Source organism: Vipera ursinii, assembly GCF_947247035.1.
Source record: "Vipera ursinii genome assembly, chromosome: Z".
Lineage (NCBI taxonomy): Eukaryota > Metazoa > Chordata > Lepidosauria > Squamata > Viperidae > Vipera > Vipera ursinii.
The window spans coordinates 32041077-32055118 of NC_139517.1; the positions used below are offsets into that span (position 1 = coordinate 32041077).

Sequence of the window (14042 nt, forward strand, 5' to 3'; positions counted from 1 at the left end):
TTATAAGAAATGTACTTCTTTTAGAATGGGGAAAAAGAAAAGCAAAAATTTATATCAAGATAGCTGAATGGCTTTCAACAATGGAAGCTTTTGCCTACTCAAATTTAATTAATTACAACAAAGTTGTGACCTATAAAGATACCTTGGACAATGAAGGAAAATTGAAAGACAGACAAGATTTACAAGAACAAGGTATTGATCTATCATGGTGGCCATATTTGCAAATCCAAACGAGATATGAAAAAGATGCTAAAACAATGGGATTTTATAAAGAACAGACAGAATTCGACCAGATACTGCTAAAAACAAATGAGAAACTAAGAAACTCTATAAATATCTGTTAAGCTTAAAGACGGAGGAGGAACAAGTAAAAGAAACAATGATCACATGGGCGAAGAACTTTGGACATAATATAGAATTAGAAAACTGGCGAAGATTATGGGAAAGAAATGTTAAATTAAGGAAAGCAGTGGCATATAAAGAAAACCTATATAAAATTATTAAAGATGGCATTTAATACCAGTGAGATTAGCAAAAATGTTTAAAAATACTTCAAACAAATGTTGGAAATGCAAACAAAAGCCAGGCATTTGTTACCATATCTGGTGGACATGAACTAAAGCTAAAAGATTTTGGTCAAAAATACACTTATGGTTGGAGAAAATGACTAAAAAACGAATAGATTTAAAGCCAGAATTATTTTTGTTAGGAATAATAGGAGCAAATTATGAGAAAGACTGTATATATTTAATTTTACATGTACTAACTGCAGCAAGAATTTTATTTGCCCAACATTGGAAAAATGAAAATTTACCAACTGAAGAAGAACTAATTAAGAAATTTTTAGAGTGTGCAGAAATGGATAGATTGACTTTAAAGATAAAAGAGAATGTGTTTTAGAATGTGAGATAATTTTTATCAATGACTAGAAAAACGACTTAGAGAGAAAGGAATGTGATATGTAACATTGAATAAATATACACAGTGTGGGCAATTTGAATTCTCTCACCAGAGAGGGTTGAAGGAACAAATCTACTTCATCAGGGGAAGTGCCAGTAGACTAAAGAAGAACTAATGTTGCTCCAATATTTTTTTTAAAAGGGGAAAAAATGGACCCAGTTAACAAACCAATCAGCTTGGCATTAATAGCTGGAAAAATCATAGAAAAGATAATCAAGCAGTGGGTTTGCAAGTACTTAGGAAAGAAAAAGATGATTACTGGAAGGCAGTATGGGTTTATTAAAAATGAGTTGTGCCAGAAGGTCTTAATGCTTTTTGCAAAGAGATTAGAGTGCTATGGAATGATCTGGATGTAGTGTATCTGGGCTTCAGAATGGCTTCTGATAAATTTGACCATAGCTGCCTCCTTGATTTGTTATTTATTTATTTGTCAGAAATAAATATTTATTTGTATCATTTTCAGGTTTTACATATAGGTATAAGTACAAAAATAAAATCATAACATTTAAAAAATATAAAAGCCTAATTTTGGCAGTGCCTGCCCAGAAGCATGCAACATTGATTGCATTCTGTTGCATGCTCATAAGGTCCTCAGAAGAACATTGGGCTGGACATGGGGTAAGTTTACATGTGTATGATAGTCTATAGGTCTCTGTATTCACAGTGGGCAAAAGTCACCAAGTATTCCCATTTATTCAAGGTATCGATTTTGCTGTACCTGTAATGTAGTTTATTTAGCAATTTCCAAACTTGCCAGTTTGAAAAATGATAGCATACTGCCACAGCATCCTGTCACAGAGAAAGGATCTGGATTTATTCTCTGTAGTGCTCGAGAGTTGGGCAAGAACTAATGGTTAGAAGCTTTACAGAGAGAAATTCAAACTCAAAGAGAACTTTCCAAAGTGACTACAAGAGTTATTAAACAATGGAACAGCCTGCTTCGTAGAGAAATTCCATTACTAGAAGTTTTCAAAACAAAGATTTTATAGATACTGTTATTTGTTTGAGATGGTTTAAGGATTCCTACCCTGGATTAGAAGATCTCCAAGGTCCCTTCAACTCTATGCTTATATGCTCCGTCTCATCCATCTAATTTGTAATTTCAGCTATGGGGTTGTTTTATATGCCAGACTAGTCCTGAAGTTACACATTGCTCTAAGCTAATGTATAATATGGATTCAGCCAATTGTGGATTATTCAGGAAACTATGGATAACACAATATGTGAATCAAGTCATTTATAAGTGTTAATTTATATTAGTTATTGCAAAAGCTACACTATGGATTGCATATTGTTCTAGATTCTTGTATTTGAAAGAAAAAGGTTTGCATATGCATTAAGAAGATAGAGTTAATTTGAGGTTAATTAAAAAGTGGAAGAGAAGTGAATTTCTCAAATATACTGTCTTACTTGTATTCTACCGCCTTCCCATTTTTTTAAGGAAGCTGTCCACCTTTAATAAGTACATGGAGCAAAATGGTTATGATACAGTGCAAATATGGAAGGATATTGAAGATGTTGTTATTAAAACATTGATATCAGCCCATCCTGTCCTCAAGCATAATTATCTCACTTGCTTTCCCAACCACACCCTGTGGAGTGCTTGTTTTGAGATCCTGGGATTTGACATCTTGCTGGATCGAAAACTAAAACCATGGTTGCTTGAGGTATGTACCTTCTTTCAAAATAAATAGATATCCAGCTCTTTCCATGGAAAGCTTTTATTAGACGTTTGCCTTCCTTATTCGCAGAATGTTTTTAAAAAATACAACTCACTATTTTCTCAACCACTTCAGCTTAATATTTCTTAATTGTGAATTCTGCTGTATTTTCTCATTGGTAGCTCCAAGAACTGTCCACTGGAAGGATTTTTGGATTCAGAATGCCTAATACTCTTTCTCTCATTTAGAGTTAAGACAACAACTTCTATTCTCCCATGTCTTTCTCAAGTTCTACTTTAATGTCTTCCTTTTCAGCCTCTGTGCTTCAACAGTGGGTGCCTTGTGGCGATACTTCCAATCACACGGATTACCAGCAGATGGCAGTAGACAATTGATAATGTTGCTTTAAAATTAAACAACAATTTTGTGTTTGGGAATTACCAGTTGGGAAAACTCAATTGGTTGTATAAAAAATCTGCTAGAAGAATCAGAGCAATAATTTATCTAGCTAACTACATTTTGTTCCTCATAGTGTAACCAGTCACATTCTATGCCAGTCTTGAGGATGATAGTTAATAATTATTTTTAATGCTCTCTATACCTGATAATTTGGGAAGAAAATTACCGCTTAAACTGTAAATTATCCTCTTGTTTAGTTGGATCTGTCTAAAAGTCCAGCAGTGAGATTTTCAGAGACTGGTTAAAATTTGTGCCCTGAAATATTTCTCTTTAGTTTGAACCTATTGCTTATCAATTACAGTAATGTAATACAATATATTTCTTTTGTTTTATATATTTAGCTTTCTAATCTTTTAACAAAGGAATTGGTGTGATGTTAGTATTAGAAAGAGATAAAAGGAAGAAAATAATACTATCTATTACACATGCAAATTTATACAATTGTATTGTTAATATTTATAGTAAATAACATTGTACCAAGACTGAGATCAATACCAAAGATTTTACATCTTGAATTCAAATGTATATTACTATTATCTAATATCCTTTCCAAAATATAATTTATTTAGCTTCTGCTTCCAGGTTTTTATATTAAATTTGTATCACCCTATATCAATATAAAAATTAATTATAAAAAGGATCTGCTGGTGTAACCTTCATGAAAGTCTCAGCAAAGGCTGTTACATTTCCAGGCCACGGAGAAAGATCCTACAACTCTTCTTACGTTTTTGGAACACAGAGGGAGAAGAGCATGTAATAAGTAAACTCAGCGCTTGGGAAAAAAATATTTACTCATATTTGAATCTCTATATGGTCAGATATGCAATTTGATGATTACCGTAGCTGATCATAGTTGGAAGGTATCATAACCCAGTTGCTGGTCATCAACTCTAGAAGCTTTTCTTTCTTCTCTGTTCTCCCCAAAACACTTGCTTTTTATTGCAAAACTGCAGCAGCTACAAATACATTCATTTTCTATGGTGGTAGGTGAATCATTCTCCAAGCTTCAGTACTGATTCATGGCTGGATAAAGAAGTGAAAGACCAACTATTATATGACACTCTGGTATTGATCAACTTGGGAGCATGCGATAAACGCAAAATCTTGGAAGTAGAGAAACGACGAGGAAAAGAAAGGCTTCTCAAGCAGTGCCGTAATCGCGAAGCCAGGTTTGAATTTTTTTAAACTACCGGTACTTTCTGGGACAGTGGCAATGAACATTTATAATCCACTTGCAAAGCATCTCTAAATAGTATAAATTTCCAATGCTGTGGCTTTCATAATTTGAAGTTACTGTATTTATATGCAATTTTCTATTTATTTGGTTGCTCATGTTAAACAGATACTGTATATGTTTTAAAATAAAAAATAGGGCCAGAATTGGGTGTTATGTTATATACATGACCGATGCCAATAAAGCAAGATCCTCTGGTCATATCTGCAATGTCTGATACATATTAGATAATACTTTGTGGCAACACATTATGTATTTCTTGGCTAAGTTCAGTACTGCTTGTGGTTATTCTGGGTGTTTTTTGAGGGGGATAGTTTTCTGGTCAGCATGAATTAGCAAGATGATTGTTGTAGCAGATAAAAGGGAAGGGAATTTAAAACAAGTTAATTTTAGTTTGTTTAAAGGATAAATATAAGAAGAACTATATTCATGTATGTTTTGGGGAGTGTATGTTGCTCACACCCTTAACGGGGACAGCCAGGCCATAGTTGTTACTGTGTTTCAATTTTAGATAAAGTTATAAAATATACAGGTGTGATTAAAAATAAACATTGCAACTGAAAATATTAGTATTTAAAAAGCAAGCAACAACCCAGCCTTTTTGCACTGTATTGAATTATAAATAGGTAGGCAGAAATGCATCCTTTATTTAGGCATTCAGACATAACATTTTACAAACATTGCCCTTTTTTTGTATCTATCTTTATTTTATTTTTTGGAGGAATTTAAGGGACCTTTGCAGTACCATAACAGTAGATGGGTAGTCTCTATATCTGCAGCTTCAGCATGGCCCCTTGAGCTCCTGGAAAACATGCCACCCAATTGAGTTTTAATGTGGCAGAACATGATAAAGTATATAGAAAATAATTATTTTAATCGTACTGAATCAAATTAAAATTAAATCCTATTTAGTTTTGTTCTGGTCTCACCTTTCTCTAGGCATGCTTCCCCTTAGTTCGCTACTTTGTGCTCAAGTGCACCTGAGAAGTGGAATGCTCCACTTTATTCAGCGGAGCAAAACATGAGGAAAATCACTATTTCAGTGAGCTCTGCAGAGCCCCAAAATAGTTTGTTTAGAACTGTGTGTCCTGGAACTCCTTTTATTTATGTATTATTTTAATATATGAAAAAGAAAGAAAAAGAGGAGACAGAGAGGAAAAGAAAGAACACAAAACAAGCAGATAAAAAAGGACAGAACATTCATACATACATGAAATCATTCAATGTATTTTTTAAATAATATTAGTCTTTTCATTATAAGAAGAAGAAATGGATATTGATAGTCCAGATTTTAGCGCTGAAAATAATAACTTTAAAAAGTAATATTTTTGCTACCTTTGTGCAACAATTCTTCATGTAATCATAAATTACAAGTTTTGTACCTAATTCAGAAGTTTATTTACCCAGCTAAAATCTTGATTATTGCAATAATAAATGAGCAAAGCTACAGATTTTTTTAAAAACAAAAAACCTTTTATCATAATGGAAAGTGACTCACTCCCATTTTACACTTCTAAAATAATAGACATGTTTAAATGTTTAAATGTACTAAGTTATTCGATAAATGTGAAAAAAGATTTTTTATTGAATTAACCTTAAAGATTTTATTAAATATATTTACATTAATATTTTAGCCACTGATTTCTTAAAATGGGATATTTAATTCTTTGTTTCAAAGCCCTTAGAGGTAGTAATATTCACCAATGATATTTCTTAATTATTTAAACTATATACTTAAAACCATCCAAAGCACATTCCCGAGTTATTATCAAATTTGAATTAAAAAAATTATTGTGATAATATATTTCAGATGCTATCAATGCATCTGGGCCAAATTATGATATTAGTAAATAGAAATTGAACTGCAGATAAAGGTTTACTGATAAAGCTAAAAATCTAAGAAGTTATATACGAATCCCTGTTATATGACAAGTCATAATTCTGAGGGGGAAAAATAGGCAGTTTTCTTTCCATTAATTCTTGATACCTAATCATCAATCATCTATATTTAAATTTTTTTGCACAATCAAATATACATTTGTATTTATCATTTTTTTAGCAGTGTGACAAACTTATAAATTTATCTGGCATGCATATAAAATATATTTGAGTCCTGTTGTGGCTTTTGTTTTCCTAAAAAAGAAAAGATTTTTAAAAATGTTTTCTTTTAAAGGTCTCCTTTAAGCTTGAAAAGAACAAATAGAAACAGTTGTGTAAATTTCTGCCACAGACTTGGCAGCATTCAATTTTCCTTTCATCCATGCTACCTGTTGTGTCTTGTGGAGGAACTTGCTCATTATGCCTTTTCTGCCTTGTTTTCCCCGGAAGAGAAAAGGTGGAGAGGGCAAGGCTAATTATCCACCTTTGTGACTGAGAAATTTCTGTCTAGTAAGCAAGAGCAAAAAGATCAGAAGATATTTTGCAAGATATTTGCATGCTTAAAAGCTAAGTGAAAAAGTTTTATTCCAGTATGCATAGAGCTAACAATATGATTTGAACAGCAGAAAATTGAAATGGAAAAACTCCCACTCTAAAATGTTAACAGTTTTTGGGTGGTTTTGTCAGAGCCGAGGAATTCAAGAACTGCCAGGCTATGTGGCTTCAACAAGCAGAGATCTATGAAGAAAACAACACAGGAGGTTATCGCCGAATATATCCCAATTCTGATTCTGTCAGATATGATAGGTTTTTCCAACAGAATAGTTCACTTTTCCAGGAAACAGCAGCTTCCAGAGCTCGTGAAGAGTATGCAAGGTAAGAAAGAGCATTTCTTTTTTATGTAGTAACTTTATTAAAAATTACAATTACAAAAATAGAAACTAATTGCAAACTAAAAAAAGAATAAGAATAGGAAATGCATAAAAGAAAAAAGAAATTTTGAAATAAAAAGAAAAGTAAGAATATTGTAAAAAAAGATATAATGAAATGACTTCTTCCTTCAACACAACAAACATAAACAATTTAATAACTTACCACTTTCTCTTAAAACACAACAAATGATTCTTCCCATACTCTATCTCTTATATATAAACTAACCTTTAAAACCTTGTTAATTCTAATCAGCAAAAGTGTGTAGGTCTTACTAGAGGTAACAATATATCTATTTTAATCTTGATCATATAAATCAACTTTATGTTCCTTCCTTTTACTTTTGATAATCTTGAGTTTTAGTCCCATCAAATAATGACCTTGACCTTAATTTGTTTTTATTTGTTCTTTCCTTTTCCTTCTCACAAATTTTTTCAAATTTTAACAAGTCTCATTTGTAAATTTTATATAGAAAAGTATGCAAATATATTTTGTACATTCCTTTTAATTACAGTATTTAGCCAGTTTAATTTGAATGCCCAATCATACTGCTAAGCTTGTAAGCCACCCTGAGTCTTCGGAGAAGGGCGGGATATAAATGGAATTAAAATAAAATAAAAATTCTTGTAGCCTGTCATTTTAAATTTTTAATAAAAAAATTAATTTAATTTTAATTTTTAAATTCATTAGATCAGTCTCATCTGGTAACATATTTTAAATACACGGTCTGTAAAGAGGCAGAAACACTTAAAATTAACTCTGGATCCATTGTTCACGAACATCCCTTAATATTCCAATGTAAAAATATCTTGTTCTATTCTGTATTAGTAAATCAAATTTAAGTATTCTCTTTTTCAGTCTTTAGTTTCTTCTGGTTCCCTCTAATATCCAATGTTCAAAGTCCCATTCTATCAAGTTTGTTTTTTTTAAGAGAATTCAAAACAGAAACATTTTCTCACAAGGATTCTTATAGTTAATTCCACAATTAATTTCAAATCCATCTGGATCCTTAGGGGGTTTTTTGGTAACTTTCCAAAATCAAAGTTCCAGTCACCCTTTTCCTCTTTATTCTGAAAAAAGAAAAAAATGTAAGTCCTTAAACTTGTTTTTAAAACTCATTTTGCTAAGGATTGTAGGAAACACTCCTAGTGCTATAAAATCAGTGGTGGGATTCAGCCAGTTCGCACCACTTCGGCAGAACCGGTAGCTAATTTTTTGTTGACCAGGCTCAGAATGGACTTCGGGAAGTGGCATCCACACATGTTAAAAGTCAAACTAACTGAGCATGAAAGCTGCTTCAAGCTAAAATCACAGATCCATTTGCCTTCTTTGCCCATCATTCTAACTGCTGGAATTTCTAACTTTGCCTGCTTGTTTTACAATGAAGCCATTTATAGTACTCAGTCATTACCCGATTTCTTGCAAGTTATTTGCAAATATTTACCCAACGTTGCATTAATAATCATCTGATCTCTGATAATAGGTTTCCTGTGTCCTTCCTTATCCTGATTCTGACCTCCATGACCTGTTTTGGATGTTTGAAAAGCCACCAGTAGACAAATTAATTATCATAAATCAACAGTGTTTGGCACTGAACCTTCCTTCCTAGTGTAATTGTTGTATAACTTTTTGGTGAACTGATATAAATAGGCATCAGCTGCAGGAACTGCGTCTCAAACAAGAACAAAAAGTTACATTGAAAGAAAAGAAGAGTGAATTCCCAGGAGAGTCCAGTGGAGAAAAAGCAAAGATTCCTAGGCCAAGGACCGTAAATAGATCAACTGTACTGCCAGTCTCTGTCCAGGTATGAATAATAGAGAAACATTTTAGCTGATAAATTCTTTTTTTTTTGCATAGGAACCTCTGAAAAATGAGAAAGCAAAAAGGCTTTAGTTCTGTGATTTAATTTTTAATAAACCAATTGCAATGAACAAAATCACAAAACTAAAAATAGATCATATTCTCAAGTTAAGTAACCTCTTACAGCCAATTAAATTCATTTTCAATTTTGAATGAATTCAGTGAGAATGAATTAATGCATATTTTCATAAATTAATTAAGCTGAGAGCCAACTTGCCCATTATTCAGTATGGTTGGTTTCCCTCCACTTTCTAGTAACAGTAGGAATCATTATCATTTTACAACTAAAATGCTAATTGGTTCTTTAACATTTTGCTTATTTAGCATTTTAACAACTGTTCTTTCAGTGAGTTTGAGATAACACAGATAAAGTACCTGCAGATTTCATCATTAGTTTTTTAATTCAGTGTATGTAAAATAAGATTAGAATACTATGAACAAAATACGTAAGAGCATTTACAAAAGTGTTCTGTTTTGTGCAGATTTCTAGTGCAAAGCTCCACACTTAATAAATAGCATATAGTCCCTGTGTTCAGTCATTCAGACCCTAGTTATCTCACGGTTGAACTATTGCAATGCACTCTACCCTTGGAGAAGATTTGGAAGCTATAGCTGGTGCAGAGCGTACTGATGTTGGCAGTTCTTGTGAGTCTAAGAATGGTCCATCCAATTTTGTAAAGTGGCCCTCATTTAGAAACATATTCTTCATACTTACATATCCATCACATTACTTCCTTTCAGGATAAGCAGTATTATACAAAGTGAAGAAAAGAGGTAAGAAATAGTAATTAAAAGAAATAGAGATAAGAGGAATTAAATTTAATTTATACCACTGTATTTCTCCATAACTTTCTATGCTTGATTCCACTATGATTGCATAGATTTATATACTGATTTATATACCACCCTGTAAACATTTCATGTCTATTTTTCAGGATTTCATCACCTTCACCTGACCACAATTTTTATGGTGTTCCCCTTTCTCTTGATCCATCATTCACTTTTCCTTCATACATTTGTTTTGTGACTTATTTGTCTTGTCTATTTGGCTAAATTACCTCAATATTATTCATTTCATTCTGCTTCATTCATTTTTATATTCAGTCCACATACATAATCTAAACATTATCCAAATTATCTCCTGTTTTATCGCACAGAGTACTTCATTATAATTACATTTTATACACAGATATTTTTGTCTGTTTCAGCATTCATTTTTCCAACATACCATATGCTACCTATTAACTTTCTATCAGCACTTGTACATCTTTTTTAAAAAAAATCCATCTATTTGCCTGTCTTTGCCAAACTTTCTACCAAAATATGCAGATTCATCTACTTACTCTAATTTTTCAGCATTTATTTATTATTTGCAATCATTCACTTTTCTCTGTGAAACATAACTATCTTGGTGTTTCATAACAGTAATTTTCAAACTCATGCCTATTGTATTGACTCTTAATCCACAATTGTAGATTAAAGATTTTAAAATAGTTTTTTCTATAAATGTAAAATATATTTTCTCTTCCTTTTTTGCAGCAATGTTTAATATTATCTATTTTTTTCTCTCATCCAAAATCTCTTTCAGTTGATAATTATACCAACTGTCTTTTTTCCTCCTTCCTATTAGCATTTCTCCACACCCTTTTTGTGGTACTCCATAACATAATTGTTAAGGTAAATACTTATTTTTCAATAACATACTGTATTTGAAGCATAGTAGATATTTACGACATAGTCTCTATTTTCCTTCATTCTGGAGTCCCTGAATGGCCCAATTACATTTTGTATATATTATAGAAAGCACATTTAAGCTCCACCAATTTCAGCTGAAGACAAGCATAACTTTGAGGCTTTTGCTAGGAATCATTTTTCTTCTCCTTTACTTCCTCTTGTACTGCTTTAGATGTTGAGGGAGATAAAAAGTTCTTGTTCTTGCTCTTCTGCGGCCTCAACCATTGTTATTTGATACTATTATAGTGTCTTTGATGTTGTATCTCTATCTTCTTCTGGGTCTGCATTGTGTTCTTTGACTTTCTCATTTTATATATGCCTGGGTACAGTATGAAATCTCAGGACATCCTCTCCAGGTGAACAAACCACTTCATTTGCTCTTTTTGTTATAGTTTAGAGATAGGTTCTGTGCCAATTCTTTTTCTCTTATGATCTCATTTCTGATCACTTCAGCAGCTTTCTGGTCACTTCAGCAGCTTTCTTAGAACATCTCATTTCCGTGATGATTGACATTCATTTTTGTTTTATTGTAAATGTTCTTATTTGATACTGGTAACATAGGGAATGAATATGTTTGTATCAGATGCTTCTTTGTGCTGATCAGTATAGCTTTAGGTTGTAGGAGTGGAGCTAATTGTCCTAATACTTGGTTTGCCTTACTGCATTGTATATTAATCTCTTCATCCATTTTACCATCTTCGCTAAATCTTGTTCCTAGATATTTGAACATTGATATTTCTGTTATGCTTGTTCCCTCTATTACTTTCTTAAGGTGTGCGTTTTTCTTCCAATTTCCATTACCTCCATTTTCTCTTTGTTGATTCTCATATTATTTGTCTTGCATTCTTGGTTCATGACCGTAGGATGTTACTACAGTTTTTAGCTGTACTTGATATCAGTGAAGGGTTCCAATATTCCTTGGTTTGTTGTAACTACACTTCTGCAATCATTTTATAAGCTTTTGCATACTCTAATAAGATGTTCATTTACTCCATATTGGGTCAGGTCAATTTCCTGTCAACTGTATCAAATGCTTTTTCTTAGTCTTCAAATGTGAAAGAGATTCTTATTGTATTCCATGTTCTTTTCTATTAGTAATTGAAATGCAAAAATTGCATCTGTGCATCTTCTCTTTCTTCTAAAACATCTGCTCTTTTGCTAGTTGTTTTTCTGTAACTGGTCTTAATCTTGTTTCTATTATCTTGGAGTACATTTCTTCTGTACGACTCAAGAATGAGATGCCTCAATATTGTGTGTATTCTCATTTGTTCTTGTGTTTGTTTGGACTCTCGAAGTCCAGCCCTGGTCCACGTTGTGAGAGGTGATAACAAAATAAACTAAGGAGAGGGTGAAGTATGGCTTGATTTTGTGCCACAGTGTCATTATGGGTAATCATGAAGGCCCTGAAACAGCCTGACCACAGGGGCTCTAGTGAAGTTTCAATAGGCCCAGCAAACCAGCAATGGATAATATATTGCTACAGAAATTATAATGAGATACAAATAAATTGATCTTGGAATCATTGGGAAAGTTAATTTGTAGTTAGATATCATTTTCTCTTATTCCAACCCACCTCAGAAGGTTGGAAAATTAGAGGAGGAAGGAATATTAGCTATGTTTGCCACCTTGACTTATTTATAAAAACAATAGAGGTGAGAATAAATGAATGAATGAATGAATGAATGAATGAATGAATGAATGAATGGCTTACAACTGAGATAAAACTTATGGTTTTCATTCTGAAAATGCTCTGGATTCAAGGCTGAAATTTACAATACATCTTGATACCTGGCTTCTAATTTAAATTAAAATTACAAAATGTTATGTTCTATGCCAGTTGCATCTATTCCTCAAGGCCATGTTCATACTTTGCTTATCTCTCATATGAATTGTTGCAGCACATTCTATGTGGGGTTGTCCTTGAGTGTCTAGCGGTTTCCACTGGTGCAGAATGCAGTTGTGTGGACAGTTATGTATGCTCTGTGATTATAACATCTTCATTCTGAATTTAATTCAAGTTGCTGGTAAAGAAAATATCAAACCCTACATGGCACAGAACCAGGTTATTTGAGGGACCACCTCTGTTCAGTCCTATCTACCCATCCCATTGGATCTGGTAGGAGGGGCATGCTCCCATCAGCCAGAGGTGTTGGTTGGTGGTATCTTTTCTGCTATGGCATCAACCCTGTGAAACATCATCCCCCCAGGGACCAAATTAGCCTTTCAAAAGACCCTGAAAACATAGTTTAGCCAACAGATCTGGGTACTCAGGAATGTGGTAAAGCCCTGGTTGTATTGAATATTATTTGTAGGTGTGATTACCTCAACTGTGAACTGTATGCATTTTATTATGTTTTGTATTTTATATTTTTTAAACTATTATATTGTCTGATTGTTTTACATTGTCTTAATTATTTGTAAGCCACCCAGACTCATATACATGAGATGCACATCTACATAAACTGGAATAGCAAATAGATAGATAGGGCTCGCAACTTGGGAGTCCTCCTAGATTCACGGCTCACCTTGGAAGATCACATGGTGGCTGTGACTAGGGGGGCTTTCGCCCAGGTTCGCCTGGTGCGCCAGTTGCGGCCCTATCTAAGCCGGGATGATTTATGCACGATCACTCATGCGCTCGTGACCTCTCGTCTGGACTACTGCAACGCTCTCTACATGGGGCTTCCCTTGAGGACCACCCGGAGGCTCCAACTGGTACAGAATGCAGCCGCGAGAGTTGTGTTGCGAGTCTCCCGATACTCCCACGTTACACCTCTGCTCCATGAGCTGCATTGGTTGCCAGTTGTCTTCCGGGTGAGATTCAAGGTACTAGTAATGGTGTTTAAAGCCCTACATGGCAGGGGTCCGGAGTACCTTAGGGAACACCTGCTGCTGGCATCAACTTCCCTCCGCCCTGTGCGTTCCCACAGAGAGGGCCTCCTCAGGGTGCCACCGGTCAGAGAATGTAGATTTTGGCCCCCAGGGGGAGATCTTTCTCTGTGGGCGCCCCAGAATTATGGAACCAGCTACCAGTTGAGCTCCGGACGGCGCCCGATCTCCGCTCCTTCCGCCGCGACCTAAAAACATACTTGTTCGAACAAGCCGGCCTGGCCTGAGGGGGGATTGGGGGGGTTATTATTATTTTATTGGGGTTATTTATTATGTATTAATTGTTCTTTTAACGGGCATGTATTTAATTTCTTTTAACTTTTGTAATTTTGTATTTTATTCTTGCCCTGTACACCGCCCTGAGTCCTTCGGGAGAAGGGCGGTATAGAAATATTAATAAATTAAATAAATTAAATTAAATCATATTTATGAGAGAT

At 33.8% G+C, this 14042-nt stretch overlaps 1 protein-coding gene across 1 annotated transcript in view; it reads left to right on the forward strand.

Annotated features, from left to right (window-relative positions):
- TTLL6 (tubulin tyrosine ligase like 6) overlaps positions 1–14042 on the forward strand; it is a gene marked incomplete at both ends in the record, with an annotated part of 37842 nt that overhangs the window by 18446 nt on the left and 5354 nt on the right. The window contains 4 exons of the mRNA XM_083378025.1: positions 2402–2627; positions 4068–4249; positions 6880–7068; positions 8773–8926. Of these exons, the coding sequence (XP_083234151.1) occupies positions 2402–2627; positions 4068–4249; positions 6880–7068; positions 8773–8926 (751 nt within the window). The remainder of the gene's footprint in view (positions 1–2401; positions 2628–4067; positions 4250–6879; positions 7069–8772; positions 8927–14042) is intronic.